The 25050-nt window shown below is 51.3% G+C and overlaps 1 protein-coding gene across 15 annotated transcripts in view; it reads right to left on the bottom strand.

Annotated features, from left to right (window-relative positions):
- The window catches only part of HSPG2 (heparan sulfate proteoglycan 2), a 110263-nt gene that overhangs the window by 50685 nt on the left and 34528 nt on the right, over positions 1-25050 (bottom strand). For 11 of the 15 annotated variants that reach the window (XM_069946849.1, XM_069946843.1, XM_069946848.1 and 8 more), the window contains exons 2-17: positions 19033-19168; positions 15134-15226; positions 13210-13284; positions 8182-8291; positions 8029-8087; positions 7085-7245; positions 4976-5014; positions 4395-4520; positions 4176-4295; positions 3699-3968; positions 1450-1569; positions 1078-1209; positions 764-908; positions 520-671; positions 292-438; positions 39-196 (exon numbers count right to left, since the gene is read on the bottom strand). In XM_069946849.1, the coding sequence (XP_069802950.1) occupies positions 39-196; positions 292-438; positions 520-671; positions 764-908; positions 1078-1209; positions 1450-1569; positions 3699-3968; positions 4176-4295; positions 4395-4520; positions 4976-5014; positions 7085-7245; positions 8029-8087; positions 8182-8291; positions 13210-13284; positions 15134-15226; positions 19033-19168 (2043 nt within the window). The remainder of the gene's footprint in view (positions 1-38; positions 197-291; positions 439-519; positions 672-763; positions 909-1077; positions 1210-1449; positions 1570-3698; positions 3969-4175; positions 4296-4394; positions 4521-4975; positions 5015-7084; positions 7246-8028; positions 8088-8181; positions 8292-13209; positions 13285-15133; positions 15227-19032; positions 19169-25050) is intronic. The other 4 variants (XM_069946847.1, XM_069946858.1, XM_069946859.1 and 1 more) reach the window with 2 other exon arrangements.

Below are 25050 nucleotides of genomic sequence, written 5' to 3'. Positions count from 1 at the left end.
AGGCGTCACATACCATATGCACATGGCCCCGGGTTTACCTTGTTCCCTAAGAACTGTGATGGCAGCAACCAGAAGGAGTCGTGACTCAGGAATCTCCGAGACAGGTCGACAAGCTGGAATTCCTGCACAGATGGGTCAATTTGTAGTTGATTTGAGGACAATGGGGGAAATCCTTGAGGAGAGGACACATTCACCCCTAGGAGAATGAGAAGTGATTCATGGGTGACGCAACCCTACATTACATCGCCTGACAATGCAAGAGGCTCTAGGCTAGAAACCATTGGGACGAACCTTTAAAGTCATCTTCAACATCAAATCGGAGTCTGATTTGGTTCCTGTAGCGACCCGTCTGGTGGCAAACCTTGGCAATACCAAAGCAGAAGCAAGGGATGCACTGAGAAGTGCCGTCTATGTGGAAGAAGCCTTCGGAGCAGGGACCTGGAGACACAAGATCCAATATTTAGGTTTGACCCTGCTCACTGGTAACCTTAACCTTCTCGTAGCACCCTCAGACATTACCTCGAGATGGCTTTAAGGACAGAACACCATCAGGAATTCCGAACACCATGCCCTTGGCATTAATGGCTTCGCACGTGTAAGCTCCCTGATCTGCTTCCTTTACGTCACGTATGATGAGCGTGCCGTGTCCGTTCTCGCTACTCATAGACACTCTAGGGTAAGGAAGAGAAGCCCCCTTTAGAGATTATAATTTGCTCACCAGGGATTGGTCATCATCATATACTGGGAGGTCACAGTCTCGTACCTGCTGCTAGTTGGGATGTGGCCCCAGTTTAATCTCCAGGTTATGATGGGGGTCGGGATGCCGACTGCCACACAAGTAAAGCGTACGGTATCTCCCCGGGAGGCTACAATGCTCTCCTCTGGAGGTGTGATTACCTGTGGTGGACCTGAGAACAAAGACATCAATGAAAACCTCACAAACATCGTCTAGTCTGCATTCACAGAGCAATCATTGTCGCAGGCCTCATATACACTAGGAGGCTGCTAGGTAATGGCAGGCTAGTGAGCAGTCAATGATTCTGTGACTTATGAACCAAGGATGAGACTGTAACTTACTGCAGCCGATTTCATCGGATCGGTCAGGACAGTCGGCTTCCTCGTCACACTGGTAACTAGCCGGGATGCATTTCCGAGACTGTACACAGACAAACTGATCGGGGGCGCACATGTCACTCGGCCCTTTGGTGGCTGCACGAGATCAACAGGACAAGGTGAGAATATACGGATATATACGGACTACAGGGTTACATTATAATCAGAAAGTGCAGCAGCCCAACCTGAACACTCCATAGAGTGTGAGCATGGACCGGGCTGCAGTGATGACATCACCAGTCACCCTCATTATACCCTCATGTGCCAGTGTTACCCAACTTGTGGCTGTCCAACTTTTGTTAAACTACAACTCCAAGCATGTGGGCATCTACTCACGGCAGTTTATTTCATCAGAGCCGTCTCCACAGTCATTGTCACCATCACACCGCCAGAGCTTCAGGGCACAGCGACCATTCTTACACTTGAATTCATTGGGTTCGCAAGGAGAGGGGGTTCCTGGGTAAAAGACGAAGGAGAACAATTCAGTCTGTCAGTATTAGGATGCGGTATTATGCCTCATACTACACCCCCTGGTCAGGTATGGTCTCCTGTACAATCAGTCAGATAATACAGTATAGTATTAGGGTGCAGTATTATTCCTCATACTACACCCCCTGGTCAGGTATGGTCTCCTGTACAATCAGTCAGATAATACAGTATAGTATTAGGGTGCGGTATTATGCCTCATACTACACCCCCTGCTCAGGTATGGTCTCCTGTACAATCAGTCAGATAATACAGTATAGTATTAGGGTGCGGTATTATTCCTCATACTACATCTCCTGGTCAGGTATGGTCTCCTGTACGATCAGTCATAATAACGTATAGTATAAGGATGCGGTATTATTCCTCATACTACACCCCCTGGTCAGGTATGGTCTCCTGTATGATCAGTCAGATAATACAGTATAGTATTAGGGTGCCGTATTATTCCTCATACTACACCTCCTGGTCAGGTATGGTCTCCTGTACGATCAGTCATATAATACAGTATAGTATTAGGGTGCGGTATTATTCCTCATACTACATCTCCTGGTCAGGTATGGTCTCCTGTACGATCAGTCATAATAACGTATAGTATAAGGATGCGGTATTATTCCTCATACTACACCCCCTGGTCAGGTATGGTCTCTTGTACGATCAGTCATATAATACAGTATAGTATTAGGGTGCCGTATTATTCCTCATACTACACCTCCTGGTCAGGGATGGTCTCTTGTACGATCAGTCAGATAACACGGTATAGTATTAGGGTGCGGTATTATTCCTCATACTACACCTCCTGGTCAGGGATGGTCTTCTGTACGATCAGTCAGATAACACGGTATAGTATTAGGGTGAGGTATTATTCCTCATACTACACCTCCTGGTCAGGGATGGTCTCCTGTACAATCAGTCATAATAAAGTATAGTATTAGGGTGCGGTATTATTCCTCATACTACACCTCCTGGTCAGGGATAATGTCCTGTATGATCAGACAGATAACACCGTGCAGTATTAGGGTGCGGCACTATTCCTCATACTACACCTCCTGAACAGGTATGGTCTCCTGTACGATCAGACAGATAACACTGTGCAGTATTAGGGTGCGGTATTATTCCTCATACTACACCTCCTGGACAGGGATGGTGTCCTGTACGATCAGACAGATAACACTGTGCAGTATTAGGGTGCGGTATTATTCCTCATACTACACCTCCTGGACAGGGATGGTGTCCTGTACGATCAGACAGATAACACTGTGCAGTATTAGGGTGCGGTATTATTCCTTATACTACACCTCCTGGTCAGGGATGGTTCCCTGTACAATCAGTCATATAATACAGTATAGTATTAGGGTGCGGTATTATTCCTCATACTACACCTCCTGGTCAGGGATGGTGTCCTGTACGATCAGACAGATAACACTGTGCAGTATTAGGGTGCGGTATTATTCCTTATACTACACCTCCTGGTCAGGGATGGTCTCCTGTACGATCAGTCATATAATACAGTATAGTATTAGGGTGCGGTATTATTCCTCATACTACACCTCCTGGTCATGGATGGTCTCCTGTACAATCAGTCATAATAAAGTATAGTATTAGGGTGCCGTATTATTCCTCATACTACACCTCCTGGTCATGGATGGTCTCCTGTACGATCAGACAGATAACACTGTGCAGTATGAGGCTATGTTCACACTACGTATATTTCAGTCAGTATATTTCAGTCAGTATTGCAACCAAAACCAGGAGTGGATTAAAAACACAGAAAGGATCTGTTCACACAATGTTGAAATAGAGTGGATGGCCGCCATATAACAGTAAATAACGGCCATTATTTCAATATAACAGCCGTTGTTCTAAAATAACAGCAAATATTTGCCATTAAATGGTGGCCATCCACTCAATTTCAACATTGTGTGAACAGAGCCTTTCTGTGTTTTTAATCCACTCCTGGTTTTGGTTGCAATACTGACTGAAATATACATATACTGACTGAAATATACGTAGTGTGAATGCAGCCTTAGGATGCAGTATTATTCCTCATACTACACCTCCTGGTAAGGGATGCCCCCCCCGTTCCGATAGTCCACACTCACCGCAGTTGAGTTCATCGCTGCCGTCCTTACAGTCCCGTTCTCCATCACACAGATATTCCCTAGGGATACATTGTCCATTTGGGCATCGAGCTTCTTCTCTCCGACAAGGGCGGGCAGCATCTATTGGTGGCTTGGGAGTACTGCGCTTGAATGGCGTGGTGGCAATGACCAGGGGTCTTGTATAAATGGGGGGAGGGGTGGTGGGAGGTCGCGGAGTAATGATAGGTCTGGTGGTAATTGTAGGACTGGTGGCAACTACTCCTGGGCCTCCTGGATGAGAGAATGTGATATATGAGATATAAGAGGAGGAGGGATAGGAGATAATGCATGATGATGATGTTGCAGATCAGCAGCATAAAACATGGCAGAATCACTGAACTAGTAGTATGAGAACCCACTACAGGGAGTCTGAATGATCACCAGAATATAGTAAAGCTCAGTATCAGCAACATGGACATTTCCTGTAAAGTCACTTACTGCACGTGGTCTCATCAGAGGAATCGGCACAATCCGGACGGCCATCGCAGTAATACACCCTGGGAATACACTCCCCGCTGCCGCAGGCAAACTCATTGTCTCCGCATAATACGGGCTCCACTGAAAGAACACACAGCATGAAGGACTTCCAGATCCCACTCACTACTGCCCCCAACACAACACAGGATTACACCTGTAACATGGCTGTGTGATACTCACCACATCCCTCCTCATCAGACATGTCCCGGCAGTCGTGGCGTTGATCACACCGATATTCCAGAAGGATGCACTCGCCATTCTTACAGGTGAACTCATTGGAAAGGCAGGAGCGCATGGAGGGGGTGACTGTGGAGACAGGGGGAAGACATGCCAGAACATCTCACGTATGGGCCAGGAACATCTCAGGATGAGGGCGCACCACATCAGCCATGTCTGCTCTGTACTGGGCATGTCCTGTGCTTAGAACACAGACTGTGACACATACACAGCACACAGAGGCCCCTGAGCAATGAGGACCCTAAGAACTGTGTACAACCATGTTGTATAAACCACGGCACCAAGCATGCTCAGCTCCTTCATGTCTGTCATCCTACAGAACCCACTGGATGTCAATGAATACAGTCATGACTGTCCCATTCACCAACAGGAAGCACAGATCTCGGTTAATTTCACATGTCATGTTGGTTATTACACACTAACACACAAGGTTATTAAGAATGGAGAGTGTCAGGAAGGATGTGAGGGGAGTCAGCAGGCAGGTGTCTGGGTCACCCAGTCACAGCACAACGCAAGCGTCTTACCAGGCGTCTCCACCCCAACCGGAGATGGAGGGGTTTGTGCTAGAAAGAAAGAAAAGATCAGGCTTCATAGAAGGAGAAGGACGAGAAAAGATGTCAACAGTGAGGAGGCCGACAAAGGACGCAACAGTGAGGAGGCCGACAAAGGACGCGACAGTGAGGAGGCCGACAAAGGACGCGACAGTGAGGAGGCCGACAAAGGACGCGACAGTGAGGAGGCCGACAAAGGACGCGACAGTGAGGAGGCCGACAAAGGACGCGACAGTGAGGAGGCCGACAAAGGACGCGACAGTGAGGAGGCCGACAAAGGACGCGACAGTGAGGAGGCCGACAAAGGACGCGACAGTGAGGAGGCCGACAAAGGACGCGACAGTGAGGAGGCCGACAAAGGACGCGACAGTGAGGAGGCCGACAAAGGACGCTACAGTGAGGAGGCCGACAAAGGACGCAGCAGTGAGGAGGCCGACAAAGGACGCAACAGTGAGGAGGCCGACAAAGGACGCAACAGTGAGGAGGCCGGCAAAGGACGCGACAGTGAGGAGGCCGGCAAAGGATGCGACAGTGAGGAGGCCGGCAAAGGACGCGACAGTGAGGAGGCCGGCAAAGGACGCGACAGTGAGGAGGCCGGCAAAGGACGCGACAGTGAGGAGGCCGGCAAAGGACGCGACAGTGAGGAGGCCGGCAAAGGACGCGACAGTAAGGAGGCCGACAAAGGACGCAACAGTGAGGAGGCAGACAAAGGACGCAACAGTGAGGAGGCCGACAAAGGACGCAACAGTGAGGAGGCCGACAAAGGGCGCGACAGTGAGGAGGCCGACAAAGGGCGCGACAGTGAGGAGGCCGACAAAGGGCGCGACAGTGAGGAGGCCGACAAAGGGCGCGACAGTGAGGAGGCCGACAAAGGGCGCGACAGTGAGGAGGCCGACAAAGGACGCGACAGTGAGGAGGCCGACAAAGGACGCAACAGTGAGGAGGCCGACAAAGGGCGCAACAGTGAGGAGGCCGACAAAGGACGCGACAGTGAGGAGGCCGACAAAGGACGCGACAGTGAGGAGGCCGACAAAGGACGCGACAGTGAGGAGGCCGACAAAGGACGCGACAGTGAGGAGGCCGACAAAGGACGCGACAGTGAGGAGGCCGACAAAGGGCGCGACAGTGAGGAGGCCGACAAAAGGCGCGACAGTGAGGAGGCCGACAAAAGGCGCGACAGTGAGGAGGCCGACAAAGGGCGCGACAGTGAGGAGGCCGACAAAGGGCGCAACAGTGAGGAGGCCGACAAAGGGCGCAACAGTGAGGAGGCCGACAAAGGGCGCAACAGTGAGGAGGCCGACAAAGGGCGCAACAGTGAGGAGGCCGACAAAGGGCGCAACAGTGAGGAGGCCGACAAAGGGCGCAACAGTGAGGAGGCCGACAAAGGGCGCAACAGTGAGGAGGCCGACAAAGGGCGCAACAGTGAGGAGGCCGACAAAGGGCGCAACAGTGAGGAGGCCGACAAAGGGCGCAACAGTGAGGAGGCCGACAAAGGACGCAACATTGAGAAGGCCGACAAAGGACAAACAATAAGGAGAGTGTAACAGTGAGGAGGCCAACAAAGGGGGCAATAGTGGGGAGGACGACAAAGGTTGGAACAACAAGAAGGCTAACAAAGGGCACAACAGTGAGGAGCACAACAGTGACGAGGCCGACAAACGATGCAACAATGAGAAGGCCCACAAAGGGCGCAACAATGAAGAGAGTGACATGGTATGCTACAGTGAGGAGGGCAGCATGGGGCACAACAGCAAGTAGGACAATGTACGGCACAGTGGGGACAGAGACACAGGACATAATAGTCGGGGGACCTACATCTAGCCAGTGAAGCGAATATACAGCACAGTGATTCTATTTACTTTCTTTCACTGTGTATAAAACCACATGTCACATTTACAGTGTTTCACTGCTTTGGGTTTCTCTCCTGACTTTCTAGAAATGGCGAGATCAGTAAGCGGCAAGTGGTGACTGTCCGTAGTCTACCATACTTACCTCAAGTTACACCAGAAACTGGTGGAAACTATGTTGAGGAGACTATACAAAGGAAACAGATTTCTGGAGAGTTCAGTCTGCTGGTCTTACCGGCTCCGAGGCGGCGGAACTGGAAGCCTGCGGTGGAGGTGACATAACTCGCAATGGAGCCGCTGGCAATGACCGAGTACAACACCTGGCGAATTACAGCGTCATTCGTGTTCCCTTCCGACCCAACATCCAACTCCACAAAGACAAAGCCATCAATGACCCTGCGGACAAGGAAGAGACCGGACCATGAAGAGACAAGAGGAGGATACATGATATAATATAGAAGACAAGAGGAGGACATGTGATGTAATATAGGAGACAAGAGGAGGAGACAATATGTAATACAGGATACAAGAGGAGGATATGTGATGTAATAAAGGAGACAAGAGGAGGATACGTGATGTAATACAGGAGACAAGAGGAGGATACGTGATGTAATACAGGAGACAAGAGGAGGATATGTGATGTAATATAGGAGACAAGAGGAGGAGACAATATGTAATACAGGATACAAGAGGAGGATATGTGATGTAATATAGGAGACAAGAGGAGAATACGGGATGTAATACAGGATACAAGAGGAGGATACGTGATGTAATACAGGAGACAAGAGGAGGATATGTGAAGAAATAAAGGAGACAAGAGGAGGATACGTGATGTAATACAGGAGACAAGAGGAGGATATGTGAAGAAATAAAGGAGACAAGAGGAAGATACGAGATGTATTATAGGAGACAAGAGGAGCATATGTGGTGTAATACAGGAGACAAGAGGCGGATTTATGACAAAATATAAGGGTCAAGGAGGAGGATATGTGATGTAATATGGGAGACAAGAGGAGAATACATGATCAAATAATGTCAGGGTTACATATAATATGGGATGTGGACGGGGTAACTGGTGTGATATAACACGCAGATGAGATTATCACGTGATATACATGATATCGCACATGAAGAGTATATACATGTCTACAGGAATATACACATATTGACTTCACTCACTTGACATATACAACATTAACCATTTGCTCTCCGGGGATTTTGTAATATTCAGACTCGAGCTGGAAGAAAAGAGACATAAGATCATCCATTATTATAATGTGTGACATCAGAGATAGTGACGTGTACGGCCCATCCAGGCGAGGGGCACCTTACCGTGTCCACAATGGCTTCCGACAAATCCCGGAAATGATCAGAGGAGACATTGTCCAAATCCGGCGTGTATTCTATGGATGTCGTGAAATTCACCAGAGCTCTGTAATAAACTGCAAGAGAAAGCACAATGAATGAGCAAGCGGGAGACCAGCACCTCACATGGCAATGTCATCCCTGATATAGTAGGGCCCCACAGGGATCGGTCTTACAATATATAAGACCTTACAATATATAACTGTGTTACAAGGCAGCCACCAGAGGGTGCTGCACACAAGGCAATCAAAAGCACTGCTAGAAGCCTCAGAGTTATAGGGCCACATAGGCTCCGAGCTCAATGTCATAGGGCCTCACAACTATGTAAGGGCCACACAGACCTCACAACCTCCATGTCATAGAGCCAAACAGGCCTCACAAGCTTTATGTCATAGGACCACACAGGCCTCACAAGCTCCATGTCATAGGACCACACAGACCTCACAACCTCCATGTCATAGAGCCACACAGGCCTCACAACCTCCATGTCATAGGGCCACACAGACCTCACAAGCTCTATTTCATAGGGCCATACAGACCTCACAACCTCCATGTCATAGGGCCATACAGACCTCACAACCTCCATGTCATAGGGCCACACAGACCTCACAAGCTCTATTTCATAGGGCCATACAGACCTCACAACCTCCATGTCATAGAGCCACACAGACCTCACAAGCTCCATGTCATAGGGCCATACAGACCTCACAACCTCCATGTCATAGGGCCATACAGACCTCACAACCTCCATGTCATAGGGCCATACAGGCCTCACAAGCTCTATGTCATAGGATCACACAGGCCTCACAAGCTCCATGTCATAGGGCCAAACAAGCCTCACAACCTCCATGTCATAGGACCACACAGACCTCACAACCTCCATGTCATAGGGCCACACAGACCTCACAAGCTCTATGTCATAGGGCCATACAGACCTCACAAGCTCCATGTCATAGGGCCACACAGGCCTTACAAGCTCTATGTCATAGGATCACACAGGCCTCACAAGCTCCATGTCATAGGGCCAAACAAGCCTCACAACCTCCATGTCATAGGGCCACACAGACCTCACAAGCTCTATGTCATAGGGCCACACAGACCTCACAAGCTCTATGTCATAGGGCCACACAGGCCTCACAACCTCCATGTCATAGGACCACACAGACCTCACAACCTCCATGTCATAGGGCCACACAGACCTCACAAGCTCTATGTCATAGGGCCACACAGGCCTCACAAGATCCGTGTCATAGGACATCACAGACCTCACAAGCTCCATGTCATAGGGCCACACAGGCCTTACAGCTCCATGTCATAGGGCCACACAGGCCTTACAGCTCCATGTTATAGGGCCACACAGGCCTTACAGCTCCATGTCATAGGGCCACACAGGCCTCACAGCTCCATGTCATAGGGCCACACAGGCCTTACAGCTCCATGTCATAGGGCCACACAGGCCTTACAGCTCCATGTCATAGGACCACACAGGCCTCACAAGCTCTATGTCATAGGGAAACACAGGACTCACAAGCTCTATGTCATAGGGCCATACAGGCCTCACAGCTCCATACTATGGGCCATAGGGCCACACAGCTCTAAGTAACAGGGCCACACAGGCCTCACAGCTCCATACTATGGATCATAGGGCCACAGAGTATGTATTAAGTTCAGGCTGAATAGTGATAGGCCTATAATGACGGAGGACAGCAGCTGCTCGTACACACAGACATGACCATCAGGGACCTGGGGGCTTCTCCACCTCACTCCCCATACAGAACATCTGTATTCCCATTCCTATATGGACATAGGGCCCCAGTTCCGGACAATGCCCCAAACTTCCCACTGACGTGTGATGGACCCGGGGGGAGACGGGAGAAGATGGAATGTGACAGACGCCCACAGGAAGCCACTGACCGGACCGCGAGAAAGGCAGAACCTGCGAGCGGCTGCACATAGGATGATGGATGAGCCCAGCTGTCAGAAAACATCCATCCACCGGGGAACAATGATGGACGGGACCAGGAGGGGGCAGGCACAGCTGGAGGCAGCTGCATCCACCCCACATGTGCTCTTAAACCCTGACGTCCTATCAATAATGGAGGGTCATGTCTAATGTATATGGGACCAGAGGACAGTGTTCAATGTACATGGGACCAGAGAACCCTGTCCTATCAATACGGGACCAGAGAACCCTGTCCTATCAATACGGGACCAGAGAACCCTGTCCTATCAATACTGGACCAGAGAACCCTGTCCTATCAATACTGGACCAGAGAACCCTGTCCTATCAATACGGGACCAGAGAACCCTGTCCTATCAATACGGGACCAGAGAACCCTGTCCTATCAATACGGGACCAGAGAACCCTGTCCTATCAATACGGGACCAGAGAACCCTGTCCTATCAATACGGGACCAGAGAACCCTGTCCTATCAATACGGGACCAGAGAACCCTGTCCTATCAATACGGGACCAGAGAACCCTGTCCTATCAATACGGGACCAGAGAACCCTGTTCTATCAATACTGGACCAGAGAACCCTGTCCTATCAATACGGGACCAGAGAACCGTGTCCTATCAATACGGGACCAGAGAACCCTGTCCTATCAATACGGGACCAGAGAACCCTGTCCTATCAATACGGGACCAGAGAACCCTGTCCTATCAATACGGGACCAGAGAACCCTGTCCTATCAATACGGGACCAGAGAACCGTGTCCTATCAATACGGGACCAGAGAACCATGTCCTATCAATACGGGACCAGAGAACCATGTCCTATCAATACGGGACCAGAGAACCCTGTCCTATCAATACGGGACCAGAGAACCCTGTCCTATCAATACGGGACCAGAGAACCCTGTCCTATCAATACGGGACCACAGAACCCTGTCCTATCAATATGGGACCAGAGAACCCTGTCCTATCAATACGGGACCAGAGAACCCTGTCCTATCAATATGGGACCAGAGAACCCTGTCCTATCAATACGGGACCAGAGAACCCTGTCCTATCAATATGGGACCAGAGAACAGTGTCCTATCAATACGGGACTAGAAAACCCTGTCCTATTAATATGGGACCAGAGAACCCTGACCTATCAATACGGGACCAGAGAACCCTGTCCTATCAATATGGGACAGAGAACAGTGTCCTATCAATACGGGACCAGAGAACCCTGTCCTATTAATATGGGACCAGAGAACCCTGTCCTATTAATATGGGACCAGAGAACCCTGTCCTATTAATATGGGACCAGAGAACCCTGTCCTATCAATACGGGACTAGAGGATTGTGTCCTATCTCTAGGGGACCAGAAGATGGTGTTTAATGTACAGGGGGCCAGAGGACCATGTCCTATCTGTAGGGGACTGAAGGATCATGTCCTAATCTATAGAAGTCCTAGAGGATCATGTCCAATGTATAGCGGACTGGGAAGGACTATGATGTCTCTCTATAGGGCAAACTCCCCCATCACATCTCACATGTAGCTGGAGAAGAAGGGGTGTAATGTGGTCTCAGTATGAGGAGACGCCGGCCAGGAGAAAGCACAATGCCCCCATGTGTCTGACTGAGCCGAGGAAACGTGGGATACGCTATGTAGCCCGGATACCTGCCCCGCAGCACGTCTGCACAAGGTACACACCAGGCACTGAGGGGTTAACACAGCCGAGGGAAATGGAAAGTAGCAATTGCCCCCAATATACAACATCCTAAATGCACCTACTGTATATCTGTATATGTGTGCCCCCCAGCATGCACCCCCCAAAGCCCCCATCACAGCACATTATTAGTGGTGTATGCCCATTTACAGGCGGGGTGTAGGGGGGCACACTGTTCGATGCACAGTGGCGGAATGGGGGGCACACACCTCACAGGCTGGGGGGGTACACACCTCCGTGTACAGGCTGAGGGGGGCACACTGCTCCGTGCACAGGCTGAGGGGGGGCACACACCTCCGTGCACAGGCTGAGGGGGGGGCACACACCTCCGTGCACAGGCTGAAGGGGGGGGCACACACCTCCGTGCACAGGCTGAAGGGGGGGGGGGGTACACACCTCCGTCTACAGGCTGAGGGGGGCACACACATCCGTGCACAGGCTGAGGGGGGGGGGGCACACTGCTCCGTGTACAGGCTGAGGGGGAGCTGGGGTACACACTGCTCCGTGCACAGACTGAGGGGGCACACACCTCCGTGCACAGGCTGCGGGGGGGACGGGCACACTGCTCTGTGCACAGGCTGAGGGAGGTGCACACTGCTCTGTGCACAGGCTGAGGGGGAGCTGGGGTACACACTGCTCCGTGCACAGACTGAGGGGGCACACACTGCTCCGTGCACAGGCTGAGGGAGGGAGCACACTGCTCCGAGCACAGGCTGAGGAGGGGGCACACACCTCCGTGCACAGGCTGAGGGGGGGGGGGCACACTGCTCCGTGCACAAGCTGAGGAGGGGGCACAGGCTGAGGGGGGGGGGGGGGCACACTGCTCCGTGCACAGACTGAGGGGGCACACACCTCCGTGCACAGGCTGAGGAGGGGGGCACACTGCTCCGTGCACAGGCTGAAGGGGGGGGCACACACCTCCGTGCACAGGCTGAAGGGGGGGGGTACACACCTCTATGTACAGGCTAAGGGGGGGGGCACACACCTCCGTGTACAGGCTGAGGGGGGCACACACCTCCGTGCACAGGCTGAGGGGGGGGGGCACACTGCTCCGTGCACAGGCTGAGGGGGAGCTGGGGTACACACTGCTCCGTGCACAGACTGAGGGGGCACACAATGCTCCGAGCACAGGCTGAGGAGGGGGCACACTGCTCCGTGCACAAGCTGAGGAGGGGGCACACACCTCCGTGCACAGGCTGAGGGGGAGCTGGGGTACACACTGCTCCGTGCACAGACTGAGGGGGCACACAATGCTCCGAGCACAGGCTGAGGAGGGGGCACACACCTCTATGCACAGGCTAAGGGGGGCACACACTGCTCCGTGCACAACTTACTTAGGAACGGTTCTTGGTCCAGTTCAGAGACGCTCATACCCGCCAGCTGCGGAGCTAAGGGGGTCACCGCAGCCCCTGAGGAATGGTGAGAGAGGGGGGGCAGGGATGGGAGTGATGGGAATGGAAGGAAGAGAAAACTACAGGTAAATGTGGGGATTATGACTCCCTGGTCACAGCGCTGGGAATACTGCAGCTGTGTTCATCCTGAGCTGCCTGGTTCATAAACATAATGCCAGCAGCCTACCTGGGCAGGACATAAAGCTATGTTCATCCTGAGCTGCCTGGTTCATAAACATAATGCCAGCAGCCTACCTGGGCAGGACATAAAGCTATGTTCATCCTGAGCTGCCTGGTTCGTGAACCAAATACATTTCTATCTGGGCGGAAGCTTTGGACATGTTCATCCTGAGCTGCCTGGTTCATGCACTGAAGCTTCCTGTCTTACAGGGGGACTCCCCCATCCCATGATGAACAGGCGGCCCTGTATAATGGCTGTGCTCCTCGGCGGGCAGCATGTGGGGCTCCTGGACGGGGGCCCGGGCTCAGCTTTCAGGGACATGTGTCCATCTATTAATATCGCAGTGATAATGAAATGTGCCCATCCTTCCTGTTTACCTAACACTTCATACTAGGACGGCTGCCAGCCTGGCATACCCCGTGCCAAGCACAGAGCCAGGTGGGGTATATACCACTAAGGAGGGCAGAGTATGGGGTATATACCACCGAGGAGGGCAGGGTATGGGGTATATACCACCGAGGAGGGCAGGGTATGGGTATATACCACAGAGGAGGGCAGGATATGGATATATACCACAGAGGGGGGCCGGGTATGGGTATATACCACAGAGGGGGGCAGGATATGGGTATATACCACAGAGGGGGGCAGGGTATGGGGTATATACCACAGAGGAGGGCAGGGTATGGGTATATACCACAGAGGAGGGCAGAGTATGGGCTATATACTACAGAGGAGGGCAGGGTATGAAGTATATACCACGGAGGAGGGCAGAATATGGGGTATATACCACAAAGGAGGGCAGGGTATGGGGTATATACCACAGAGGGGGGCAGGGTATGGGTATATACCACAGAGGAGGGCAGGGTATGGGGTATATATAACAGAGGAGGGCTGGGTATGGAGTATATACCCCAGAGGAGGGCAGGGTATGGGGTATATACCACAGAGGAGGGCAGGGTATGGGGTATATATAACAGAGGAGTGCTGGGTATGGAGTATATACCGCAGAGGAGGGCAGGGTATGGAGTATATACCACAGAGGAGGGCAGGGTATGGAGTATATACCACAGAGGGGGGCAGGGTACGGGGTATATACCATAGAGGAGGGCAGGGTATGGGGTATATACCACAGAGGAGGGCAGGGTATGGGGTATATACCACAGAGGAGGGCAAAGTACGGGGTATATAACACGGAGGAGGGCAGGATATGGAGTATATACCACATAGGGGGGCAGGGTATGGGGTATATATAACAGAGGAGGGCAGGGTATGGAGTATATTCCCCAGAGGAGGGCAGGGTATGGAGTATATACCACAGAGGGGGGCAGGGTACGGGGTATATACCACAGAGGAGGGCAGGGTATGAGGTATATACCACAGAAGGGGGCAGGGTATGGGGTATATATAACAGAGGAGGGCAGGGTATGGAGTATATACCACAGAGGGGGGCAGGGTATGGGGTATAAACCACAGAGAAGGGCAGGGTATGGAGTATATACCCCAGAGGAGGGCAGGGTATGGAGTATATACCACAGAGGAGGGCAGGGTATGGGGTATATACCACAGAGTAGGGAAGGGTATGAGGTATATATGGGCAGGTTATAGGGCACACAAGCTAGTATATACCACAGAGACGGGCACATGGGGTGTGGGTCAGGATCGGACACACATTGCTGCCATCCTTACCTGTAGAGAATGAGGTGATGGTTGAGGTTGAGACGGTTGTGAATCCTTCGGTTACCTGGTGCCCGCTGCCAATCTCGCTGCTGCCGCGGTCATCTGAGGAGAGATGGAAACCATTAGTCAGGGGTCGGACATAGGGCCTATCATAGGGGGCATCATCCGCCCCATGTATCACCTTACTATGTGACCCCTCTGGTTCATGGGGGCGCTATAAGCTGTAACTGGCTGCCTCAGGGTTATTAGAATGGGTGTAAGTGGACAGGGCTCATTACCTTTACTGTTAATGTGTTCATCCTAAGCTGCCTGGTTCATAAATAGAAGGCCAAACTCAAATACAGTACAGATTCCTGGTCAGGACCTAGAGGTGTGCTCATCCTGAGCTCTCTGGTTCATGAATACAATGCCAGAGCGTTATGCACTGAGCCGCTTTCCTATCTGGTCAGAACCTATAGATGTGTTCATCCTGAGCCTCCAGTTTCATAAATAATATGTCGGAACCTTATGCATTAGGCCACTTTCCCAAATGAGCAGGTCCTTGTTCATCCTGAGCTTCCTGATTCATAAATAGAATGCCAGAACCTTATGCAGCTTCCTACCAGGGATCTGTTCCCTTACAGGAGGCCGCCCAGGTGATAGACTCCCAATAGCACCATGTGCGAGGACACAGGTCACACCAGGGGAAAGCCATAAAACTTCCAAGAATGAGCGAGCAAAGTCGACTGGCAAATGGATCCCGAAACTACAGAGACGTGAGCGGCAGCAAGACGTAAACGGACGCCGAGGACGTATCCTGTTCCTGCAGCACAATGCAGACGTTTAGATCATGGGGAAGAATACAGGATAATGTACGAACAGCACCCCCTATGGGTTACAGGTGGTAGTGCAGCACTGGAGGGGCCCTGGGGGTGAGGGATCCTGTAACATGTGGGTGACAGGAGGAAAGACGCTGACACCAAGGATCTTCCCACAACCTCAAGGGTTAATAGTTAACAAGTGTTTCCTATAAAAGTGGCAGGTGAAAGGTTTATCTGCTCCGCCTGCCGGTGACAGCTTCCCTGGAGATGGCGGCTGACATTCTTCATCTCTCCGCATTCCTGGGGGTGAAAGTACAGAAGTGGCTGCAATTCACACGGCAGGTACAGGAGCTGCCCGGGGCCCGGCCAGCTGCCGCTCACTGATGGAGAAACCTCCTGCAGAATGCCAACAGCTGGCACCGCGCCCGCACAGTGCAGCCCGAGGACACGGCCAACGCTGAGAGGTCACCCATACACCTGGCTCCTCTACAACCAGATCCCATAGACCAGCAAAGTGCAGCCCGAGGACATGGCCAAAGCTGAGAGGTCACACCTGGCTCCTTTACATCCAGATCCCATAGATCAGCACCCGAATAGTGCACCCCGAGGACACGGCCAACGCTGAGAGGTTACCCATACACCTGGCTCCTTAACAACCAGATCCCATAGATCAGCACAGTGCAGCCCGAGGACACGGCCAACGCTAGGAGGTCCTACTTGGCACCTCTACAATTCAGAGCCCATAGATCAGCACCCTCACAGTGCAGCCCGAGGACACAGCCAATGCTGAGAGGTCACACCTGGCTCCTCTACAACCAGATCCCATAGATCAGCACCCTAAAGACATGGCCAATGCTGAGAGGTTGCACCTGGCTCCTCTACAACCAGATCCCATAGATCAGCACCCGCACAGTGCAGCCCGAGGACATGGCCAATGCTGAGAGGTCACCCATACACCCGGCTACTCTACAACCAGATCCCATAGATCAACACAATGCAGCCCGAAGACATAAATGACCTGACCTGTACACTGCACCAGATCCCATGTATTATTCCCCCTGTACTTATCTCCCGATACCATGTATTATTACCCTGTACACTGATCCCATGTATTATTACCCTTTACTTATCCCCAGATCCCATGTATTATTACCCTGTATGTATCTCCTGATCCCATGTATTTTTCTGCGGTACACATGTTGTACATTGGGGGCATAAACCTTCCTCCCACGGCTACAAGGCTGATGACTTTTCCGTACATATACCAGACAGTCCAGGATTAGTCACTGACTCTTTCCTGCATTTCTCTATTGTTATTTCCATATTCCCGGCGGAGCAGAGTGTCACCGGTGTGTATGGGGGGGGTAGGGAATAATGTCGCAACACAAACAGAGGAAGCGTCCAGGATGTCCTGCGATGCCGCTGTGTACACCGTGACCGATCTGCACCACCTGATCACTACATACAACTGATGAAACCTTTCCCCAGTCTGTACCTATAAGGCCCAACGTACATGGCCGTATTACAGCTTTAGTCAATGGCATGGCTATTGAAGGGGCAATCAGGCTATGGCTCGGCTGTAGATTGGGGCAGTCAGGTAATGGCTCCACTGTAGATTGGGGTAGTCAGGTAATGGCTCGGCTGTAGATTGGGGCAGAGAAGCAATGGCTCAGCTGTAGATTGGGGCAGTCAGGTAATGGCTCGGCTGTAGATTGGGGCAGAGAAGCAATGGCTCAGCTGTAGATTGGGGCAGTCAGGTAATGGCTCGGCTGTAGATTGGGGCAGTCAGGTAATGGCTCGGCTGTAGATTGGGGCAGTCAGGTAATGGCTCGGCTGTAGATTGGGGCAGTCAGGTAATGGCTCGGCTGTAGATTGGGGCAGTCAGGTAATGGCTCAGCTGTAGATTGGGGCAGTCAGGTAATGGCTCGGCTGTAGATTGGGGCAGTCAGGTAATGGCTCGGCTGTAGATTGGGGCAGTCAGGTAATGGCTCGGCTGTAGATTGGGGCAGTCAGGTAATGGCTCCGCTGTAGATTGGGGCAGAGAAGCAATGGCTCAGCTGTAGATTGGGGCAGAGAGGCAATGGCTCAGCTGTAGATTGGGGAAGAGAGGCAATGGCTCGGCTGTATATTGGGGCAGTCAGGTAATGGCTCAGCTGTAGATTGGGGCAGTCATGTAATGGCTCGGCTGTAGATTGGGGCAGTCAGGTAATGGCTCGGCTGTAGATTGGGGCAGTCAGGTAATGGCTCGGCTGTAGATTGGGGCAGAGAAGCAATGGCTCAGCTGTAGATTGGGGCAGAGAGGCAATGGCTCAGCTGTAGATTGGGGCAGTCAGGTAATGGCTCAGCTGTAGATTGTGGAAGAGAGGCAATGGCTCAGCTGTAGATTGGGGCAGTCAGGTAATGGCTCGGCTGTAGATTTGGGCAGAGAGGCAATGGCTCGGCTGTAGATTGGGGCAGTCAGGTAATGACTCGGCTGTAGATTGGGGCAGTCAGGTAATGTCTCGGCTGTAGATTGGGGCAGTCAGGTAATGACTCGGCTGTAGATTGGGGCAGTCAGGTAATGGCTCGGCTGTAGATTGGGGCAGTCAGGTAATGGCTCAGCTGTAGATTGGGGCAGTCAGGTAATGGCTCGGCTGTAGATTGGGGCAGTCAGGTAATGGCTCGGCTGTAGATTGGGGCAGTCAGGTAATGGCTCGGCTGTAGATTGGGGCAGTCAGGTAATGGCTCGGCTGTAGATTGGGGCAGTCAGGTAATGGCTCGGCTGTAGATTGGGGCAGAGAGGCAATGGCTCGGCTGTAGATTGGGGCAGTCAGGTAATGGCTCAGCTGTAGATTGGGGCAGTCAGGTAATGGCTCAGCTGTAGATTGGGGCAGTCAGGTAATGGCTCGGCTGTAGATTGGGGCAGTCAGGTAATGGCTCGGCTGTAGATTGGGGCAGTCAGGTAATGGCTCGGCTGTAGATTGGGGCAGTCAGGTAATGGCTCGGCTGTAGATTGGGGCAGAGAGGCAATGGCTCAGCTGTAGATTGGGGCAGAGAGGCAATGGCTTGCCTGTAGACGAGGCCAGTCAGACAATGACTGTATGATACATTTTTTAGCACTGTCCTCACCTCCGGATGCTTCATCTGCCAAAAAGTCTTCATCATCTCCCAGGTCTCCATAACCCCAGCGCTGTGATCCCGGCCGTGTCTCGGCATCATTCTCTGGAAAATATACTTCATCCAATACTCTGGAACAGTAAGCAACCTGTAAAATACAGAGCAGAAGATGAGTGACCACCCACATGTGGAGGAGTACAGTATACAGGACACTGGTCATAGGTGGAGGAGTACAGTATACAGGACACTGGTCATAGGTGGAGGAGTACAGTATACGGGACACCGGTCATAGGTGGAGGAGTACAGTATACAGGACACTGGTCATAGGTGGAGGAGTACAGTATACAGGACACTGGTCATAGGTGGAGGAGTACAGTATACGGGACACTGGTCATAGGTGGAGGAGTACAGTATACAGGACACTGGTCATAGGTGGAGGAGTACAGTATACGGGACACTGGTCATAGGTGGAGGAGTACAGTATACAGGACACTGGTCATAGGTGGGGGAGTACAGTATACAGGACACTGGTCATATGTGGAGGAGTACAGTATACAGGACACTGGTCATATGTGGAGGAGTACAGTATACAGGACATTGGTCATAGGTGGAGGAGTACAGTCTATGGGACATTGGTCATAGGTGGAGGAGTACAGTATACAGAACATTGGTCATAGGTGGAGGAGTACAGTATACAGGACACTGGTCATAGGTGGAGGAGTACAGTATACAGGACACTGGTCATAGGTGGAGGAGTACAGTATACAGGACACTGGTCATAGGTGGAGGAGTACAGTATACGGGACACTGGTCATAGGTGGAGGAGTACAGTATACAGGACACTGGTCATAGGTGGGGGAGTACAGTATACAGGACACTGGTCATATGTGGAGGAGTACAGTATACAGGACACTGGTCATATGTGGAGGAGTACAGTATACAGGACATTGGTCATAGGTGGAGGAGTACAGTCTATGGGACATTGGTCATAGGTGGAGGAGTACAGTATACAGAACATTGGTCATAGGTGGAGGAGTACAGTATACAGGACACTGGTCATAGGTGGAGGAGTACAGTATACAGGACACTGGTCATAGGTGGAGGAGTACAGTATACGGGACACCGGTCATAGGTGGAGGAGTACAGTATACAGGACACTGGTCATAGGTAGAGGAGTACAGTATACAGGACACTGGTCATAGGTGGGGGAGTACAGTATACAGGACACTGGTCATATGTGGAGGAGTACAGCATACAGGACACTGGTCATATGTGGAGGAGTACAGTATACAGGACACTGGTCATATGTGGAGGAGTACAGTATACAGGACATTGGTCATAGGTGGAGGAGTACAGTCTATGGGACATTGGTCATAGGTGGAGGAGTACAGTATACAGAACATTGGTCATAGGTGGAGGAGTACAGTATACAGGACACTGGTCATAGGTGGAGGAGTACAGTATACAGGACACTGGTCATAGGTGGAGGAGTACAGTATACGGGACACCGGTCATAGGTGGAGGAGTACAGTATACAGGACACTGGTCATAGGTGGAGGAGTACAGTATACAGGACACTGGTCATAGGTGGGGGAGTACAGTATACAGGACACTGGTCATATGTGGAGGAGTACAGTATACAGGACACTGGTCATATGTGGAGGAGTACAGTATACAGGACACTGGTCATATGTGGAGGAGTACAGTATACAGGACATTGGTCATAGGTGGAGGAGTACAGTCTATGGGACATTGGTCATAGGTGGAGGAGTACAGTATACAGGACACTGGTCATATGTGGAGGAGTACAGTATACAGCAGTGATTTTCAACTAGTGTGCCGCGACACATGGTCGGGTGTGCCGCGGGGAAAGTTCCCCAAACTATGGTGCCCCTGTGAAACAGGAGAAAATAATGGGGGAGAGAAACCTGGGTATGGGGGAGAAACAGGGGAGAGAAGCAGGGGGGAGAGAAACCTGGGGATGGGGGAGAGAAACAGCGGAGAGAAGCAGAGGGGGAGAGAAGTTTGGTGGAGAGAAGCAAGGGGGAGAGAAGTATGGTGGAGAGAAGCACAGGAGAGAAGCATGGGGGAGAGAAGCACAGGAGAGAAGCATGGGGGAGAGAAGCACAGGAGAGAATCATGGGGGAGAGAAGCACAGGAGAGAAGTATGGTGGAGAGAAGCACAGGAGAGAAGCATGGGGGAGAGAAGTACAGGAGAGAAGCAGGGGGGGAGAAGTATGGTGGAGAGAAGCACAGGAGAGAAGCAGGGGGGAGAAGTATGGTGGAGAGAAGCAGGGGGGAGAAGTATGGTGGAGAGAAGCACAGGAGAGAAGCAGGGGGGAGAAGTATGGTGAAGAGAAGCACAGGAGAGAAGCAGGGGGGAGAAGTATGGTGGAGAGAAGCACAGGAGAGAAGCAGGGGGGAGAAGTATGGTGGAGAGAAGCAGAGGGGAGAAAAATGGTGGAGAGAAGCACAGGAGAGAAGCACAGGGGAGAAGTATGGTGGAGAGAAGCACAGGAGAGAAGTAGGGGGGAGAAGTATGGTGGAGAGAAGCACAGGAGAGAAGAGGAGGGGAGAAGTATGGTGGAGAGAAGCACAGGAGAGAAGTAGGGGGGAGAAGTATGGTGGAGAGAAGCACAGGAGAGAAGCAGGGGGAGAGAAGTATGGTGGAGAGAAGCACAGGAGAGAAGCATAGGGGAGAGAAGCACAAGAGAGAAGCAGGGGGGAGAAGTATGGTGGAGAGAAGCACAGGAGAGAAGCAGGGGGGAGAAGTATGGTGAAGAGAAGCACAGGAGAGAAGCAGGGGGGAGAAGTATGGTGGAGAGAAGCACAGGAGAGAAGCAGGGGGGAGAAGTATGGTGGAGAGAAGCACAGGAGAGAAGCAGAGGGGAGAAAAATGGTGGAGAGAAGCACAGGAGAGAAGCAGAGGGGAGAAGTATGGTGGAGAGAAGCACAGGAGAGAAGTAGGGGGGAGAAGTATGGTGGAGAGAAGCACAGGAGAGAAGCAGAGGGGAGAAGTATGGTGAAGAGAAGCACAGGAGAGAAGCAGGGGGGAGAAGTATGGTGGAGAGAAGCACAGGAGAGAAGCAGGGGGGAGAAGTATGGTGGAGAGAAGCACAGGAGAGAAGCAGAGGGGAGAAAAATGGTGGAGAGAAGCACAGGAGAGAAGCAGAGGGGAGAAGTATGGTGGAGAGAAGCACAGGAGAGAAGTAGGGGGGAGAAGTATGGTGGAGAGAAGCACAGGAGAGAAGCAGAGGGGAGAAGTATGGTGGAGAGAAGCACAGGAGAGAAGTAGGGGGGAGAAGTATGGTGGAGAGAAGCACAGGAGAGAAGCAGGGGGAGAGAAGTATGGTGGAGAGAAGCACAGGAGAGAAGCATAGGGGAGAGAAGCACAAGAGAGAAGCAGGGGGGAGAAGTATGGTGGAGAGAAGCACAGGAGAGAAGCAGGGGGGAGAAGTATGGTGGAGAGAAGCACAGGAGAGAAGCAGGGGGGAGAAGTATGGTGGAGAGAAGCACAGGAGAGAAGCAGAGGGGACAAAAATGGTGGAGAGAAGCACAGGAGAGAAGCAGAGGGGAGAAGTATGGTGGAGAGAAGCACAGGAGAGAAGCAGAGGGGAGAAGTATGGTGGAGAGAAGCACAGGAGAGAAGTAGGGGGGAGAAGTATGGTGGAGAGAAGCACAGGAGAGAAGCATGGGGGAGAGAAGCACAAGAGAGAAGCAGGGGGGAGAAGTATGGTGGAGAGAAGCACAGGGGGGAGAACAAAACAGGCCCAGGTTTCACACTGAGTGAGTATAAATACATTTAGAATCTATATTATTAACTATATGTATGATATGTACTGTTTAGTGTCATTTTGTGCCATTTTGGTTGGTGGTGTGCCCCGGGATTTTGTAAGTATAAAAAGTGTGTCGCGGCTCAAAAAAGGTTGAAAATCACTGGTATACAGGATACTGGTCATAGGTGGAGGAGTACAGTATACAGGACACTGGTCATAGGTGGAGGAGTACAGTATACAGGACACTGGTCATAGGTGGAGGAGTACAGTATACAGGACACTGGTCATAGGTGGAGGAGTACAGTATACAGGACACTGGTCATATGTGGAGGAGTACAGTATACAGGACAATGGTCATATGTGGAGGAGTACAGTATACACGACACTGGTCATATGTGGAGGAGTACAGTATACTGGTCATATGTGGAGGAGTACAGTATACAGGACACTGGTCATAGGTGGAGGAGTACAGTATACAGGACATTGGTCATAGGTGGAGGAGTACAGTCTATGGGACATTGGTCATAGGTGGAGGAGTACAGTATACAGGACATTGGTCATAGGTGGAGGAGTACAGTATACAGGACATTGATCATAGGTGGAGGAGTACAGTATACAGGACATTGGTCATAGGTGGAGGAGTACAGTATACAGGACATTGATCATAGGTGGAGGAGTACAGTATACAGGACATTGGTCATAGGTGGAGGAGTACAGTCTATGGGACATTGGTCATAGGTGGAGGAGTACAGTATACAGGACACTGGTCATAGGTGGAGGAGTACAGTCTATGGGACATTGCATTGGTCATAGGTGGAGGAGTACAGTATACGGGACACTGGTTATATGTGGAGGAGTACAGTATACAGGACATTGGAGAAACAGATTGCTGAACTCACTGGTTGAAAATCACTGGTATACAGGATACTGGTCATAGGTGGAGGAGTACAGTATACAGGACACTGGTCATAGGTGGAGGAGTACAGTATACAGGACACTGGTCATAGGTGGAGGAGTACAGTATACAGGACATTGGTCATAGGTGGAGGAGTACAGTATACAGGACATTGATCATATGTGGAGGAGTACAGTATACAGGACACTGGTCATAGGTGGGGGAGTACAGTATACAGGACATTGATCATATGTGGAGGAGTACAGTATACAGGACACTGGTCATAGGTGGGGGAGTACAGTATACAGGACACTGGTCATAGGTGGGGGAGTACAGTATACAGGACACTGGTCATAGGTGGGGGAGTACAGTATACAGGACATTGGTCATAGGTGGAGGAGTACAGTATACAGGACATTGATCATATGTGGAGGAGTACAGTATACAGGACACTGGTCATAGGTGGGGGAGTACAGTATACAGGACATTGATCATATGTGGAGGAGTACAGTATACAGGACACTGGTCATAGGTGGGGGAGTACAGTATACAGGACACTGGTCATAGGTGAAGGAGTAAAGTATACAGGACATTGGTCATATGTGGAGGAGAACAGTATACAGGACACTGGTCATAGGTGGAGTAGCACAACAAGCTTTTTACATGTGAGCCAGCGTTCAGGGGTCCCCATGTGACGATGGGCTACAGACTGAGCCTTCATTTTGCTCCAAACCTCGGGCACTGAGAACACTGGACCCAAAAGAAAGCCTCATATGTTTCCCTCTCAGAAATGCTCCATTAAATCATTAAAATCCGCCCACAGCCCGATCTCTTCAGAGATACGCTCATCACAGAAGCATGACATGGGTGGGCAGATGGGCTGCGTGAGGTCAAATTAACCCTGTCTCCATTCACACAATGCTACGTGATAACCATCCAATACCAATAGCCTGTGCACAAACAAGAGGACACTGATGTCCTCCACCAAAGCGGGGGTCAAGCGATGTTCAACGCTCTCATTCTCAGGCTCGTCATTTTACCTGAAAGTGAGGTCCTGAGTGACACATGAACCCCACCCCCCTGTCCTGACTATCCCCCTCCTCGGCTCATCAGACCGCATGAAGAGTGGAATGTGTTGTAACAGCACTTTCCTGTGCAAATACGCCGGGGCTTATGATCACAGGGCGATCAAGCCGGGAACAAAGGGATTTAACTCCAACATAAAAGGTGTTTAATCAGCTTGGGCAGAGATGAATGAGAGATGGAGCCCTGGAAGAGCCACAGGGAAACGCGGAGTGGCGTTCCGTGCAGTCTCTAAATGCCACTCTGCAAGATACCGGTATACAGGCCCGAAGCATG

This window comes from Dendropsophus ebraccatus, chromosome 12 (genome assembly GCF_027789765.1).
Source record: "Dendropsophus ebraccatus isolate aDenEbr1 chromosome 12, aDenEbr1.pat, whole genome shotgun sequence".
Taxonomy (NCBI): domain Eukaryota; kingdom Metazoa; phylum Chordata; class Amphibia; order Anura; family Hylidae; genus Dendropsophus; species Dendropsophus ebraccatus.
Note: the sequence above shows the minus strand (reverse complement) of the source record. Positions and strands in the feature narration are given on the sequence as shown.